Below are 17859 nucleotides of genomic sequence, written 5' to 3' on the forward strand. Positions count from 1 at the left end.
TCCGCAGCTTTACAATTTAATTGCACTTTTGTCATGCCCATCTTTATCTGCTGTTCGACTGAGGATTGTGTGCAAAGTCTGTGTGAAGCCACCTGAGCTACCGGTCTCATATCACAGTGTCTACACCTCTCCATCTGTCTCTCCCTCCTCTCTGCCCCTCCCTCCCCTCCAACATCACCCCCGCTCAAGATCACTGCAGCACTGATTCCTCTCCCGATACTCATTTGCAGGGCACAATACTGCTTATCTGGTCAAATCTCTCGCTTATAATTACCAGCGTGATCCATCGTCCTGGCCACACACCGCTCTCACATCATCGCTCTGTCCTCACCCCATCCTTGGCCCCTCTCGGTGGCCTCCCATTTTTGGCCCCAGCGGGCCTTCTAAGTGGTAATCAGGCAGGTAGAGCACACTCCAGTGCACACATCATCCTCCCCATAATCACTAATGAATATGAATTACCTTCTGTGGGCCACACAAGAAGGGAATCAGAGAGGGAAGGGAGAGGAGGGGGGGTGCAGGAGTGTCACTGTGTTGTGCTGACATATAAACAAGCTCATGCATTACTCATTTACATGAGTGGAGTGACTTTGACACACACACACACACACACACACACACACACATGCACATTTGCTCAAGCAACAAGGTCACTACTGGCACTTGTTCCCCAGCTGACTCATTTGGGGTTTGGAAGGAGAAATATCTCAAATAAAATCTATCGGCCTTCCATTATTTCAGTTGTTTGGAAGCTGGAACAGTCTATCGCTGAAGTAGACCTTCAGAGTCTTAACAAAGCAAAGAACAGCATGGCACAATCTGAAAAGAGTTGAAGCCACTTAGATCTTTAATCAGCTTAAAGGGAAAATTTGGGTTCATTACGCCTTTATTTTCTAAGTTTTGGGCGATAAACAAGAGCAGTCTGAAGATCCAAGAGTTTTTAAAGATATCTAGTAGTTAGCTAAATATATTTGGAAGAATAGATTAAGAGGATATTACCAGAAAACATGATAATCCATCATAGTTTGAATGCTTTGACCTGTATTGACCTCCCTCTGTTTGTCCATACACACCGTTTTCATGGCTGGTTTTAACTATAAATTTGCCCGATGTTTTTAACAGCCTCATTATTTATGGTGTTTAAAATTTTCTGCATGTTTTCTCTCCATTTTCATTGTGTCATACACTGTATCCCTTGTCCTTCATGTTTGTAGTCCTCACATGCCAATAGACTACAATCCCCTTGAGAGTAATCTTGTGTCCATTGTTTTTCAACAAGGCCATTTACTGGAATGTATAAACACTAAGTGCTCCTGCATTATTTGTCTTGTATACCGAAAGCTTGTACAGTTCAGTACCGTACAGTAAAGTACAGTACAGCCAGGTGGACATTTTAATCTTGTGGCTCTTACCTCCAAACACTGTAGTTTACATGATGTGGTTAAAACGTTCATTAGATCACTTTATTTATTGGCCTGTTGTATTTTGTCACAAGAGATTCTGCCGTATTCTCAGATATCAGCAATTACTTTTGGGAACACAATGTTATCATAAAAGAAAAATAACATCTTAATTAGAATTGTCCTTTAAATGAGACATGTCACCCTCATTTTAAGGTTCATGATTTTATGTCGAGTGACCACTAGAATAGGTTTACTTGCTTTATTGCTAAAAAAAATACACAAAAATACATCACTTTTCTCGACCTGTCCAGTGCTGAACCACTGTGTTGCCTCTCTGTCTGAAACACTCGGCTCTGGCTCCTGTCTCTTTCAGGCCAGCCTGCCAAATACCCAGTCTGCTGTGATTGGTCAGCCCACACATGCTGACCCAGCAATTATAACAACAGAGCTGATGTGCTAAATCAATTCTTGCATGCCAAACTAGCAGCATGGCTCAAATTAGGCAAATGTGTGACTCCATGATGTAGTTTGATGTCACAAAGCCACAGAATTGAGGCGGGACTACTGATAAGGTGTTTCAGGAGCAATGCTTTCTGTGGGAGAGAGGAGCTTCCGTCGTTGGGACCTTGACCTTTATGGCTTTAATAGATCTTTAACATGCACATGAATCTACACTGAAGGAAAGGAAGAAAATGAAAAAGCGTAATGGGTCTCTTTTAATGTCCCCAGAAAGTATCATGTCTGCGTCTAATGTACAAAGAACCAGTATGTAAGTCTTTATCAGGGTGTTGTGACTGGTTTGCTCGTTGTTGTAAGATACTGACACTACCTCCATGATGTCACTGTACCCTTCGGTAAGGACAGCTTGTGCGATAACAACCGCTATCAGCTCCATTTTGGGAAATTAACAAAGCATCGTTTTTGGGCGTTCCTTGGAAAAAGTGAAGCACACCCGCCGCATATTAAGATTACACAGTAATGGGGACAATGGGAGGAATGACGAAGGTTGTTCAATGGAGACAAAATGAAGAGCCCCTCCAAAGTGAGTCAGACAGACCTGCCAGACTTAACCCAACATGAATATTTATGACAGAGCTTCTGATGTCGCACGAGATCCAACGAGTCCCCAAAACAAACAGGAGTGGATGAAAGCATGCTGTCAGCTGTGAGCGCTGACATGACGAAGCCTCTGTGCTTCCGGAGGCCGATGGGACAGTCGCACGCTGTCTGGTGTTTGGCTGTTTGTAGTCACAGCCAGTGTTTTTGGTTTCACTGCTCTTCAAATTTTAATTTGGTTTACTAGAACAATGACAATTACGGTGACCGGCTCCAGCCCTTGTCTCTCCCTCTGCTTCTATAATTAGACGCACATCCTGACTGTCTGGCTCTTAAAGGGGAAGTCCTGTCCCGGCTGCCCGACACTTAAAGGGAAGAGACCAGTGCGGTTCTCTCGGCTCAGCCACTTTCACAGTCCAGCGTTTTCTTTCTCGCGTCCCCTCCATGTGCTTTTCACACCACTCGTTCATCCATCATAATGTCCCTCCCTTCCTAATTTGTGACACGCCGTTAAATCTTGGTCAGACTCACGCTCTCAAAGTGCAGGGAAATGACGTGAACATAAATCCCAGCTGTCACTTCCACTGTGTCATTATGTGACAAAATGTGTGGAAGGCAGCGTGGTGTTTTACGCGCCCCACATTTCATGTCATCCTTCTTCTCTCGTCTGCACGTCTTTCTCACTTTGGGTCTCTTTTTTCTTTTGTCTCCTCCCTTTCTTAATCCACCCTTCCTGTTTTTTCTTTTCCGCTCAGGAGCTGCCAGGGTTTCATGCACATGAAGTTCACCCAGTGCAAAGACGGCAAGTACGTGCTGGGACAGAACAGCCCTCCCTTCGACACCATCCCGGAAGTCATCCACTTCTACACAACACACAAACTCCCGATCCGAGGCGCCGAGCACCTCTCCCTGCTGTTCCCTGTGCTGGTGCAGACGCTTTGACTGATGCGGATGCTCATGGATTTTATTGTGATGGGTCACATAAAACTTGAATGTTTGATGGGATCTTCAGCAGAGTGCCAGTCCTCTCTTCTTGTTGGACTGGACAACTTCCGATGATTCAACACATCACCCACCACTGCTGTTGTACCTGTTCCAAGTGTCTCTAACATCCGGGGGATCGATTCACATGAAATGCAATACCTGAACTTTCGGCCACCTTTGCTGTAACTCGTCTCTCTCATCTCCTTGCTGGGGCAGACTTCAGGACACCCGAAATTCTCCCTTTCTTTATTACATATCTTTCACAGCTGACTGAAATGCAGAGGAAGTTAGCAGAGCTGTAACTGGACGAAAGTCTGTATATTCTGAATGAACTGATGGCCCAGTTTACAGAAGATTTAATCACTGCTGTTCCACAAAAAATAAACCTCATTGAAACTGGGAAAAAAAAAATATATATATTGCTGTTGTTAGGTGAAAAAAACCTCACAAGTCATATTTTTCATGCTACATAGTTTTCATGTTTATACCAGAGTCAAAAATAAGACGAGAAACCTTTTTCATCCTTGGGTTTAGGGAAAACCTTTTTGTAGATGTTGGAGAATTAACACTTTGCATTCAAAAAATAAGAAAAAAACAATGCTATTTTCAAAGATAAAAAGGTTTTTACCAACAGCAGTGATGCTTTTCTACACAAATCCACGCCTGTTAGTTTAAATCCAGTCTGTTGTGCACTATCATGCTGCTGTACATTGAGGATTTGCTTCACCCATCTCCATGTTACTTGTTGATTGTTCATTGTAAAACGACCGAGAAGTCGTGTTGTATCGGTACTTGTGTTGACCTTGCTGACCTGTATCTCTTGACCGGTTGCCTACATTTGTTAGACAATGCTGGGTTTGTAAAAAGCCACTTGTCACTGCTGTCATCGTCTTTCCACTGAGCTGGAGGCTACATCTGAAGCAAAGAGACGCTAATCAGGAAACTTTGTGACTGCTGGCCACATTCTCACACTTCCTACGTATTTTCCAGCCGGCCAAGTCCTTACATGCCGGTGAGTGAGATGTATCTGAGTTAAATGCTTGCCATCTGGAACGGGTTCCCATGTCTGCTGCCTGGTTGCAGCGTCGTGTGGCAAAAACTGATTTCAGAGGAGAGCCAACTTCTGGCAGTGGAAATGACGAATCGAAGAATTATTTAAGTCATTATTTCTTCATCCGAAAGTCTTTATTGACTGGGCTGTATTAATTGTTATTTCTGTCACAAGTAAAAAGATGACGGGATGTATAATTTACCTGCTGTGTCGAAGAATCTCCTCTGTATTCAAAGTGTTTCTGGCGAGTGTGGGTTCGACCTCTAGGTCTTTATATATATCGGTGGTTCCCAACCAGCTGGTTTGGAGATCACGAGAAACTAAAGTCTGCCACACAAAATCAAGTTCATTTACAGACTTTTACTCATTTATGAGAATTTGTTTTGTTGGGTTTTTTTTCCTTCTTTAGAAAGTTAAACTGCTCACAACGTGTTGACATGCAACCTTTAGGGGTAACATAAGCATAGGGTCACCTGCCTTAAATAGCTGGAAACCGCTAACGTAGACGTAAAATCCTTTGTCTTGAAAATATTCTGATTAAAGATCCGATTTTTCTACAACAGACTTATCTGCCACCGAGGGAAAAAAAAGGGAAATAAAGGCACAAAGGATTTGGCGAGATTGCATGCTTCACACACTCAGACGCGCACACATTTGCTTTCCTTCATCCATTAACAGCAGGGTTGGGGAGGGAGAGGGAGAGGGTGAGGAGTAGGGGTGAGGTGTGGCTGAGGAGGGGGGTTAGGCGGGCCCTCATTATTTGGGCTGCGCTGCAGTGAAAAGCGCTGGGATTGCTTTCATTACTGAGCCAAATGAAATAGCAGAGGCTGATTACCCGCGTGACGGAGAGACGAGACAGGCTGGATCGCTCTCCATTGGGGAAAAAGAGTGAAGGAGGAGGGGGGAAAAGGGGGAAAGAGGGAAATGAGGGAAATGGGGGGGGGGGGGGAGACGCTGCCTGGCTGTACTTCCCCAACAAGGCTCCAAACAAGTGTGTGTGTGTGCATGCGTGGGTGTTTGTGAGTGTAAGTGAGAGAGACTGTGACATGGAGGGGTGGGGGCTGTTATAGTCCCATTTCTCAAACAAGGCTCCCTGGGGAGGGATATGAATAATAGCGGCAGTGGCAGTGCAGTGTGTAGAAATCAAACAAATATCACGCTCACATTTCTCTGGCTTTTGTGTTGTTCTTGCCTTATCACTGCTTTGTCTCTATTTCCATTAGCTAAGTAGATATAAAGCTATGATTTTTATGAGCACATTTGTGTAGGCTGGAACAAACTTGCACCGTCCTCGCAGCATTACACCACTATCCTGGTGTGTGTGTAAATTGTGAGATGTGTGTGTGTGTGTGTGTGTGTGTGTGTGTGTGTGTGTGTGTGTGTGTGTGCGTGCGTGCAGCTGTCATATCCGAATCAGGATGAGGGTAATGTCAGATCTGGAGGGGGGGGGGGGGGTGTCAACGATTATGCGGTGACGGCAGCTGTTAATCCATCAGACAGGCTCGGAGAAATGAACACCTGTGATCACCGCAGAGCCAGAGAACATGTCGGGAAGCCACAGAACATGCACACACACATGCAAGGCACAAAAATAGTGTGGTCAATATGGATAGCTTTTCCACAGCAGATATGTTGACATGTCAAAGTCGTAAAAAAAAAGCACAGGTGTAAATAAATTTTAGCAGCTTCACTTTTCAGAGTTCTGGTAGTGTCTATGTAGGATCACTGTCACTGTCACTGTCACGGCTTACTCGGACACTTCAGTAGATGAGAGCCGTTGTTAAAGTGCAGAAAATTACACATTGTAATTATAATAATTACTAATATTCATAATTAAGGGAGAAGAACCATGAAAAACATTTTTATAATTTGTTTGACATACTCAAAAGAAGCTTACCAATCAAGTGGTTACTATGGAAACAAAATTACCCCTGCTTTGCCCAAGACTCTTTCAAAGAAGCACATTTTTATCCGAACAGAGAGATTAAAGTTCAGGTTACACAAATATTTAAAGGGGGGGTCACTATTTGAAATCCTTGACTGACAAAAGGATTTTGACTATTCATTTCAAGAGTCTTCGCTCTCTAAAATGGACTTATTTATGTTTTGAAATCCAACATTTTGGTCCCTATGAAATATTTGGACGCCACAAACAAAGAAAAACAAGTCCACACATGACTCCCTAATCACAGAAGCGCCTTCTGATAACTGAGCTGAACTTTTTTGGTGCCGTGTCCCTTTAATATTTCCCTCCAAAGTTGCTTTACTGAAGACTGTACAGTGCTTAGGTACTCATGCTGTCCTGAATCAGCGTCTTACTATGAGGAGTAGGGTGTTACATGAAGACGCATTTTTTTTGCCAAAGATGGAACAGTTTTTTGTCTGAGCTCCTGTTGCAATTTAGCAACATTTGAACCAGCATCTGTCGGCAGTTTTGGGACTGTTTGCTTCTGTCGCAAGGCTGTCAGTCAAATCAGACTACACCCACACACTCCTGATGGAGCACATTAGCAGAGTTACTGAAGGGGCTGAATATTCTCAGCTGAATTTTTGACTTTTATTGTTGCTTATTTAGTCATAAGTATTTGATGCAAATTGTCAGGTCTCTCACAGGAGATGCACACGTGAGGGCAACCATTAGGGTCTCCACCTCCGGTCAGGTTTTCACACCACACACAGACCTCCGGGCTGCTCACATGCTCAGAGTCAGGGAATCCACCAGCTGTGCACACACGCTCAATGCCACAAGTGAGGGACGGGACACGTATGTCGGACTAAAAGGCCGCCTTCCTCCTTCTCACTTATCCCCTATCCCAGACAAGCTAATCCCTGCAGTTGTGGCAGGCAGGCGTGGAGGAGATAGATTGGAGGTCAGTGTGAGCAGGTGTGCGCATGCCGTCAGGCCCTGCCAGGAGACTGCAATCAGAGAGGGTTTGGAGAGTAAGCAGCTGCTGGGTATTTCTTTTTTTTTTTTGGGGGGGGGGGGGAGTATTAGAGGGAATCATTTGGAGGAGATTGCTTATCAACTCCTGCCATCTATCTGTTATGATAGGATGGAATTGAGAGGCTGCAGAGATTGACGAATAAATATCCAGGATTTATTGAACACTTATTGAATCATCAGAAGAAATCGAGCACAAATGAGGCACACAGCAAAACATACAAGCACGTATAAGAATCAGAAATGATTACTCACATCTCTATAAACGGTCAGAAAATGAGCTGAAATCCATGCAATTGATTGAGAGTCATGATGTCCCTTGAAGTTAATTGATTTAGTGGAAGGGGGTCTTCCTAGGGCCAGTACTTGCTCATTTGGTGTTAACAGGCTGACACAGCGTCCTCATATCTGTTCTGATGAGAAGTCATTTCAAAGTTTAAACAATGAGGCAGGTCACAGGATACACTGAAAAACACAAATGCGCATGTAGTTCTTTTCCTGTTGCCAATTAGGACAAGCCTACGTGTTTACTGAAGTACACAGTGACATTGGCGGATTGTTGTTGTTTGAGGGGCAGGGGTGAAAAAATAAAAAGGGAACCACGCGTTTGCTGCGGGGCACCAATACACAGAAAGTCGTGAAGACGGGGCACTTCACCACATTTTGTCTGCTGGCACCTGAGACAGCACTTGTTTTATCTACCAGAGGGGCTTCAAAAGGGCACTTTCAGAGCGCTTTTTCAAACATGGGGGCGAAATTGAAGGTGAAATGCAGGAGCAGGACAATGTAAGATTAATCCATAGCCAGTGATGGCTGGTTGCACAACAATTTTCCTTTCCTCAAGAGAAAAACACGCTTTAGCTTGACATGAACAAAAATACTCATCTAAATCTGTGGTCATTCATTTCATGTTGAAACAAGGGCACCAAACAGAATTAGTTGGTCAATGATAAATACTTGAAAACATTCGTTAATCATTGAGGTTGTTTTAAAAGCCAAAAATAGTTGCTCTCCTTGCCGTTTCTTTTTCTGAATGTTTATGTATTTTAGACAAGAATAAAAAAGCTATTTGAAAACATCAACCTGGGCCCCGGGGAATTTCTGACATTCTAGAGTCACAAGCAATCAAATTGAAGAAAAAATTGAAAGAGTAAATGTTAGACGCAGCCCTGTGAGGCACATAGAAATGGCTGATTTTTTGTTGATGCTTCAGGAGAAAGAAGATAGAGATAAAAATGACCGCTGAGACCGTCAGATCAAAACGTTCTTTTTTAAAAATTTTATTCTGGCATTCTTGCTGCAGCTCGACATGATTCCTCTTCATCAACACAGGACGGGAGAATTAATGGCGGTGGGGTGTCGCAGGGGATGCTGAGAGGAGTATCCACCAATCCAAATCTCAGCCAGCTCCTTCAGATATCCTCCTACGAAAGTGACCTTTGCCTCCTCCTCCAGCTGCTCCCTGGATAAAGCCCTCTGATCCCTGCGAGCTTATCAACAAAGTCTGCTGGGGTCCTCGCTCTCTTTGTTGCACATGTAATCACACCGTATTGAATTGGAGAGCCATGGAGGTGAGAGTGGGAGAGGAGGATCATCACACACCAGATCCCTCTTGGTGAGAGTGATGCGCCTCGCTGCAGAGGAGAGAATGGTGTCAGCTGGGGGCTCCCTGCGTGAGCGGACGCCTCAAATGGGACCCCTCGCCGCTCTCCGCCTGGCCCTACTCCACCTCGGAGTGGCTTCAAAAAGGGAGTTCAGAATGACAGAAGTGTTTCATACTGGCACATTCAGAGGCTCGGACCAGATGGAGTCTTTGTTCGTTGCTCTCAAACACACACACGGATGCACACGCATACACGAAGCGTGACACATGCAAATGCGCACACACACGCAGGCACGTATGCATGCACTCTTCCTCGCCACACAGCAGTGTAAAGCCAGGATCATGATGACAGGGGGGTGGTGTGATTCTCTTGTCCTCTGTCGTGTTCACATTAGTCATATGCAAATCGGCATTGTGCACAGAGAATGACACAAATCCACCATGTCTAAATCCACAAAGGAGACTGGTGACGGCTATTAAGTTAACATGATTTATTAAGGCGCTTGACCCAGTTAGCGCATGCAGCCATTAGATGGTGTTTGTTTCAGGTGTTTCAGGAGGAATGGACTCTGTCACAGCTGGAAATTTGGAGACACGAGGGAGATTACACTGAAAAGGCATTCATTAATGTTCACTTAGCTGTGTTTATTTTAGAACTGAAGGAAAGAATGATGAAACCAAGTCTGAGTCTGACAACGTCTGGCGATTACAAGAGGAATGTTCAGCCTTGTCTTCATCGTGGGGCTTAGTACTTTCAAAATATAATACCCTTTTCTTGGTCATTTTTTTCTGTCTTGATCATCAAGAAATTCTTCATGAGGTTTCTTCAACTTTGTTGAACATGTCACGTCTGATGGAACAAAAAGGCCCTTAAAGCACCACCGTGCAGGATTTACAGATGATGTTTCAGGTTGTAACAAAATAAACACCTCTCATCTCACCCTTCCCTACGGTGACCGCTAACAAAGTGAGTGGCCCTGTTCAGAGCCAGTGTTAGGTTTGTCTGTTCTAGGCTACGGTAGAATTATGGCGTGGGAACATGGGAGAGGTGGAGGAAGACGTACTTCCGCTGTAGATATAAAAAACTCAGTCAAAGGTAATTAGACACTATTATGAAAGGAATATTAGGAATATTAGATTCCATTTCTGCCAACAGATCACTCAAACCCCCCATAAGGTCAACGCAATGGCCCTTTAAAGGTACACTATGCAGGATTTTTTCTACAAAACAATGCTGCACTGTCTGTAGACACGCTGCCCTCTGCCTGCATTTTCTTAATTTCTCAGTATTCTGCGGTGCTCCGGACGTTTCTGGGCTTCTGGAGATGGATAGTATGTCACATGCAGATGTTTGTTTGCGTTGAAGCAGTGGCAGACTCAGGATGTTTGAGAGGCAGGGGTAATAAAAAATGTAAAAAAGAACCAGTTGTGTGCTGCTGCTCAGGGCAGATACCATTCGATCACAAAATCTTCATATAGAGTCAAAACGGCAAAAAGACTCTCTGACACAACGTTATTATTACATATTATCTGCTGTAACGAACATCTTAAATTAATTCACTTGTCAACAGTCCACCTTGATGAAAGCTTAGACATCATACTAGTTGTTGTTTCCTGACACATCCAACTCCTACTGACGATGGAGATCTTGCATGTTTTCATACATCAGTAGATCAACTGATCAGCAAAATACTGACAATGAAAAGTGTCGACAGACTAGTGTTGATTTCTTTCTTCGTGAACAATCTTTCTGACGATAAAGAAATGTCAACCAAAGGATCTCTACTAAGGATTAGGTTTATGGTGGGGTCGAGATGGAAAAGGAGGGAACAGGAAGGTTGAGAATGACGAAAAAGCAGAAGGAGGAGAGATGGAGTCACTGAAGGCAAACGGCGCTACACAGCTCAACGTTTTTGCCATTTTCCATCGTTCCAGATGGCATAAGGCCACGATCATCCCCGGCTAATTTAGGAACCAGAGTATTCAAACATTTCTGACAGGAAGCAGTCGGTGACCTTTAAGCTGGAAATGCTCCGCTGGTACGGCGTCCTCGCTGTCTATTTTCATCAGATCGGGAGGTGCGGAGCGCAGACACATCCTTCAGCTGAGGTGAGTAAGAAATGCCAGTCTGTCAGCTCCTGTCTGCTCCTCGCTGTGCACTGTGGTATGAACAGCGAACTCTGCCGCAATCAGCTCGTCTATCGATTCGAGTCAAAGTAACCTTCACCGCTGCAGGTTTGTTGGAACAAAAAACAAACACATGGATTTAATGTCTCCGGGCATCAGCAGCTAAAAAACAAAGTTACATCTACTTCCTCTCTGAGTTTTAACACCGACAGCTGAATCCTTTTCTATAAATGTGTGTGATGTTGATATCCTCGTGTTTATATCGATGGAATCACTTAACAAATTGGACTTGTCACACTTACTTCCAGAGAATTTAATGATGCATGCTGTATACCGTTGACGACTAATAGCTGCTCGACCTCACCCAGCTGAAAACCCCCGCTTTAAATAAATATCAGGAGTTTCTCTACATTATTCATCAGTGGCTGACCCTGGTCTACCTATGAATGGGAATAAAAGAGCATCAATCAGCTTCTCAGTTGGATATAACATCAGCAAATCATATGACATTCCTCTTCTCCTGTATGAGTAGAACTGACAAATCAGAGTGTCCGCACATTAATATATGTATGGCTGAACCTTTCATGTGAACCGTGAACGACTCGAGCAAAAAACACCTCCCGCTTATATGGTGTAAAAGATCCCACATCCCGTAAATGCACCGCAACGATTTTTGCAGAAGATTGACACAGGGAGCGAGTATGGATGAGAGGGAGAGATCGAGAGTCATCGATTTCAATATAAAAACATGACACACGCAACAATCATATAAAAGGGAATAGGATTTTATTTTATTTGCTATATAATGGTATCAGGCACTGCACCACCCTAGGCAGAAAATGTCATTTACAGTCTACCGCCATTAAACAATTCACATCCAACACTCCTATTCACTAGTGGTTAGTTGACGTGCGAGTGGTTTCTAGATGTGCTGATGAGGGGAAAAAAAAGCAAAAACTCGAGTCCATGAGTGTAGTTGTGAGCCACGCTAATCCAGCTCAGAGTGCAGCTGCTGCTGACAATGAAAGACGAGTCAGTTCCGGTGAAAACCACTGAACAGAACCCTCAAACACACACCTCCTCCTGGAGCGTCAAATCTTTTTACGCTCTCGCCCACTAGTGGTGGTTACGAATCTTTTTTAATGACAATCTTCACTTTTCCGTCTTCCAACAGTTTGGTTTTTCTGGTGCATAATGAGGATCACAGCCTCTCGAGGCCGCTAGTCTGACAAAAAAAAAAGAAAAGAAATACATTGACGGTAAACACTTTTTTTTTCTTAAAGCTGCAACTCACCATTATTTCCATTGTTGATTAATTTGTTGCTTATTTTCTGGATCAACTGATTAGTTGTTTGGTGTTAAACTGTGACAAAAGGGTGAAACGTTTCCCAGAATTGATTGACGCATTTTTTTTTATGCCTAAACACACTCAAAAACAAACTCTCTTCATGACTGAGTAAACTGAATAAACAAACTGACCTAATGTTCCAACCCAATTTCATACCGTTTGACTTTGATTATATGTGGCGGACCCTGCCACCTTTCCTGCTACAGACAGTGTTCTGAGGACCTCATTTTCCTCCGCTTGTTTATTCAGATAGGGAGAAGATAAATGAGTTTGTGTTATTACCTCATTAATATTGTAAATATTACAATTCTGAGTTTGAATTTCTGCTCCAAAACTACGTAGTGCCCCTTTAATCTGTCAAACATTGTCTTTATCAATTATTTGTTAAAATGTATTAAAACATAAAATAGAAAATAGTTAAAAGTGTGCATCAGTGTTTCCCTAAGCCTGAGGTGAGGTCCTCAAATGTCTTGTTTTGTCCACAAAATAAAGATATTCAGAATCCTGTCATAGAGGAGTAAAGAAACCAGAACATACTCATTTTTAAGAAGCTGGAATCAAATAATTTAGTCTTTTTTTCCTTAAAAAGTAATACATGGATTATAAACATAGTTGGTGATAAATTCCAGACAACTAATCGATTAATCGTTGCAGCTCGAGTCGTGTTTTCTCTGTTTTCACAGTGCATCTTAAATTGTAACAAAATCAACATTAAAGTCGTAGTACCATGATGGCTTACATGCACACAAACCTATAACAATCAGTTATACTACTAGTATCAAGATGGCAAATGTTTTCACAGAAAATAAATAGTTTACCAAGTCAGGCTGTGATGGAAAACGCTGGTGTTTTAAGAGTACTTGCATATAGCACATGCAAAAAAAAAGTGCCCCAGTTAATCTTTTCTGCTTACAGTGACACAATGAACCAAAAAAAAAAAAATCACTGACAGACACAACACTGATAAAGTTCATTATAATCTGCTGTTGAATCAGGCCAAGAGGTTTGCCCTGGGGCTTGGTTTTAGTCCATGAAATTCTCCTTTTGTAATTTGTAATTTCGAAACATCAACATTAATCATCAAGTAAGACAAACACAACATATCAGTCACTCTGGTGTTGTCAGTAATATTGTCGAGTTGATGAAAATAGTGGCTTTGGTTGATTTGATCGTACTCTAAACTGCACTTAGGTGGTTCCAACTGAATATCATCACTTCATCTTCTTCCTGCTACACCAGCCGTAGTGCATTAACAAAAAGTGGCTGATAGCAGGAGTATGTCAGTTCTGCTTCTGTGTGACTGTCAGGCCTCATTAAGGTGCTTCCACTCAGAACTTGCTGAGGGGCGGCAGCGCCCCCGCCTTCACCAGCACAGCTGAGAGCAGGTCTGCAGGTCCGGGTGGGTGAGGCACAGCAGTGGCTGAGGGGTCTCCATGCTTGTTATCAGAGTTCATAGGTGCGGGAACCTTCCCTCTATTCATCGTGGTCTTGCCAGCCCCACTGCCCCCTCCTCCGCCCAAACTGGTCTTGCTGTTCTCCGCTGTTGGGATGACAGTGCCCAGGTGGGGGTTGCCCGCCACAGCAGTTCCAGTGGACTCCATGCCGCTGTGACAGCAGCACAGCAGCCGGAAGAACGCCGCTCTCATCTCCCTGCTGGACAGAGTGTAAATCAGAGGGTTGAGGGCAGAGTTGAGCACAGCCAAGGCAATGAACCAGTCCACCTGGTAGAGCACGGGGCACTTATTTGGGCTACAACCCACATCCAGCAGCAGCAGGAGGAAGAGGGGGGTCCAGCACATGACAAACACTCCCAGAACGATCACCACTGTCCGCAGCAGGGTCAGCGAGCGCTCTGAAGGCCGGCTGCTCACCCTGCGGCCGCTAGAGGTCACCAGGCGGTAGATCCTGATGTAGAGGATGATGATGGCCACCAGCAGCGCGCTGAAGACACTGATGCAAAAGGCCACATAACTCTTAGCGTAGAGCGGCAGCACCGTGGAGCAGGAGGTCATGTTGTCCAGGCAGTTCCAGCCCAGGCTGGGCAGGGCACTGAGCAGCACTGACACAAGCCAGCAGGCTGCCAGCAGCCCTAGAAGTCTCCCCCGACCTGCTGTCTCACACGGACGCAAACGCACCATAGTCATGTGCCTCTCAATCCCAATGGCCAAGAGGCTGAACGTGGACGCGCTGAGGGCCACAAACATGCTCCCCTCTCTGGCCAGCCACTGCACCGGCGTCAGGAAGTAGGTGTTGCGTCCTGAGGTGAAGATGTTCACCACGTAGGCCACACCAGCCAGAAGGTCTGACAGCGCTAGGTTTCCAATGAGGAAGTACATGCGGCTGTGGAAGCGCTTGTTCCTCCAGAGAGCGAGCAGGACCATGAGGTTCTCCAGGACAATCAGCACGCAGATGAAGAGCAGCACAGCCTTCTTACAGGCCCCGCTGCTGCGAGGCAGGTCCCACTTCCCCGAGTGGTTGTAGTGTCTGACAATGACATCATTCATCCCTTCCTCCGGGATGTTCCCCATGCTGCCTGCCTGCCCTTCCTTGCCTTCCTAGGTCACACAGCAGAGGGCGCCACAGCACTGGACACAGCACCTGGCAGGGTTACAGCATGCATCTCAGAGCCCCTTCAGACCTGCCAATCAAAAGCAATTAAGAGATTACTTTGACTTTGAAAAGCTATACTTTGAAGGGGCATTTAGTAGTTTTGGAGAAGAAAATTCAAACTCAAAATTTTTATATTTTCAATATTAATGAGGTAATTATACAAACTCAGAAGTTTTTCCATAACTGAATAAACAAGCTGTTCTGAGAGGAAAATAAGTAAGGTTCCCAGAACACAGTTTGAAGCTAGAAAGGTGGCAGGGTCCGCCACATATGACCAAAGTATAACAGTATGGACTTGTTTTGTCCTTTAATGTCAGTTTGTTTAATCAGTCATGAAACCTGTGAGTTCATTTATTTTGTATTCTTTATTTAGACATGAAAAACAGTCTTCTGATTACAAGCTTGTCCCCAAAACTACAAAGTACCCCTTTAATTTTACATTATTTAACCAGAAAGCTGCAGAAATGTCTCCCACAGAAGTGTCCTGCCAAGACAGCACTAGATTAAATATTAAAAATACTAAATATAACACACCACGAAACAGAATTATAAAGAAATCGCTAAAATACGAAATAAAGAGGAACCCGTGGATAAAGAGTTAAAGTTCTTTTTGAATTTATTGCCCCCAGCATCTTGAACAAACAGCTGTGGAAGCTACTGCTGTTCGTAAATCCAGTACCATAAATGTTAACTTCTGACTGACAACACCTCGAGTCTGACTACTGTGGGACAGCATTTACTGCTTATAAATAAACCTCAATTAAACGTGACAATATAATCTTGAAATGACCCTTTAGAGTGCGTGTAAACCTTCAGCTTTGCTCAACAGGTTTTTCTCATAATTAAACCTTATTATGTACCTCCCCTGATGAATACACACATTTACAGAGATTACTAATAGGCTGTTCTCTTTTCTTAGAGCGCAATTGTCTGCGTTTAAGCTCCATTTTAGTCGAGACAAGGTTTTCTGCTCACTCCTTCATGGAGTTGCTCAAAAGTTAAACGGAGTTTGGTCGTCTGGTCTCTGCACAGTTCCCGGCTATTCTTCACCGCGGCTACAATAACTCATCTTACCTTTTGGAGCCACTGCTCTCATCTGAACATCCCGCTGCTGTGGTGAGATCTGCAGAACACTGGAAGCTGTTTTTCTCTCGTGCGTAACGACGCGCAAAAATATAAGATCACCCCCCGAACAACAAAAAATATCCTCGACGTGAAGTCAAAAGTCCTTGTCTTGTCTCCCAAAACTGTTAAATGCCTCCCTCCTTACATCCACTCTGTGTTGTATCCTGGACTTTTTCCTCTCCACACTGTGAGTCGCTCCGGCACCGGCCGTCCCGTTCTCACCCCTCCCACCCGGCGGGGCGGTCTCTTCCCTCTCACGTCTCCAATTTAGTTTTTACCATTAATTATGAGTCAGGAGGGAGGTCACAGCCACGCGCCAGACGCGTAAATGTTGTGCAGATGTGTCACTTTGTGTCTACAGTGCTGCTCTGCGTTTTCAAACAAGCATTCGTCGTGAGTCTGATGGATTTTTGTCCCATTTCAGTGTGTGGTTTCATGAGTTTTGTTGGTGTTCTTTGTTGGTGCACCTCATTTGTCTGTTATTGAATTAATGCGCTTAAACTTGTCCTGTCAAATGTTTTCTTCGTCGTTTGAATAAAATAAAGTTACCTATAAAAATTATCGCTGCACTCACCTGTCCTAACAAGATTGTGGCCTCAAGGTTGCCCTGTCATTGTCTAATCGACTGCTTGGAACTACTGTATGTGTCACCTTTCTTTTGAGGGTTGAAAGTAATGAGGGGTTCTCAACTAACCCTGCCTCACACTCCCCCTCCTCCTCCTCCTCCTCCTCTTTGTTGGAGCGCATAAAGCCAAATCTTGCTTTCCCCAAAGCTTGCCAAAAGCGCACAAACTGATGTGTGTTTATTTGCCTTTTTGTGGAATTTATCCCCTAGGCTGACAGGGCAATAAATTGTGACTCGTTTTATGTCTTTGATTTGATGAGTCATTGTTTTGTTCAAGTAAGAGATGACTGGGTCCCTTCGCTCCTTCAGAGTGTGAGATAGGTCTGACCTCTCCCATCGGAGTCAACTGGGATGGATGAGAAGCGAAGAGTCACACTTTCCTTCAATTATTCTGTCCCAGATAAGCAATGTTGGACTGGTTACCTCCAAAATGTGATGTATTACATAAGACTAGTGACTTTTCATTTTAAAGTAATACATTTCTTTACGATATTACTGTCTCTGCAGAGTGATAGAGAGGACACTTTCCACGCTGTAGGCGGCACCACAACGAAGACAAACACACCCAAAAAAAAAAAACGCTTGTCGTGAAGAACAGAATATACCGTATGTCTTCTGTCAAAAGAAGTTGTTGTCTTTTTTTGCAGATGGACTTCACAGGACAATATTTACAACTCGGGTTAATTTGATGATGAACTGTTTTATATTCTCTTGACTAAAGGAGTATACATTATCGAGGAACGGACACCGCCGCCACCACCACCATTTACTACCGCTCCAAAGCCAGTTGGCATCACGAACACTATCAACTGGTAAGTGCAAATGTTTTTGCCTTTGCCATGTCGGAGTTGGACAAGATCGTAAAGAAACTATATTTTGGCTACAAACATCTAAACGCCAGAGAGAGTCCACTATCTGTGAGGGTGTCACCGCTTGCTTACTATACCGGCAGTCTCCTTGTTCGGTTCTTTTCATCAAATGATCTT

At 44.0% G+C, this 17859-nt stretch overlaps 2 protein-coding genes across 5 annotated transcripts in view; one reads left to right on the forward strand and one right to left on the reverse strand.

Annotated features, from left to right (window-relative positions):
- shdb (Src homology 2 domain containing transforming protein D, b) overlaps nucleotides 1-4695 on the forward strand; it is a 29221-nt gene extending 24526 nt beyond the window's left edge. For all 4 annotated transcript variants that reach the window (XM_030433976.1, XM_030433974.1, XM_030433973.1 and 1 more), the window contains one exon: nucleotides 3215-4695. In XM_030433976.1, the coding sequence (XP_030289836.1) occupies nucleotides 3215-3401 (187 nt within the window). In that variant the 3' untranslated portion in view covers nucleotides 3402-4695. The remainder of the gene's footprint in view (nucleotides 1-3214) is intronic.
- A 7239-nt stretch (nucleotides 4696-11934) lies between these two features.
- Nucleotides 11935-16462, reverse strand: s1pr3a (sphingosine-1-phosphate receptor 3a). Its single transcript, XM_030432264.1, has 2 exons — nucleotides 16198-16462; nucleotides 11935-15151 (listed from the first exon to the last, which is right to left on the reverse strand). Exon 2 carries the CDS (start codon nucleotides 15039-15041, stop codon nucleotides 13842-13844), a length of 1200 nt encoding a protein of 399 aa, XP_030288124.1. The 5' UTR covers nucleotides 15042-15151; nucleotides 16198-16462; the 3' UTR covers nucleotides 11935-13841.
- Between the last annotated feature and the right edge of the window lie 1397 nt (nucleotides 16463-17859).

Source organism: Sparus aurata, chromosome 11 (genome assembly GCF_900880675.1).
Source record: "Sparus aurata chromosome 11, fSpaAur1.1, whole genome shotgun sequence".
Lineage (NCBI taxonomy): Eukaryota > Metazoa > Chordata > Actinopteri > Spariformes > Sparidae > Sparus > Sparus aurata.

Bases quoted from the DNA above. Each gene is read 5' to 3' on its own strand.
- s1pr3a (XM_030432264.1), bottom strand. From the start codon at position 15,041: ATGGGGAACATCCCGGAGGAAGGGATGAATGATGTCATTGTCAGACAC.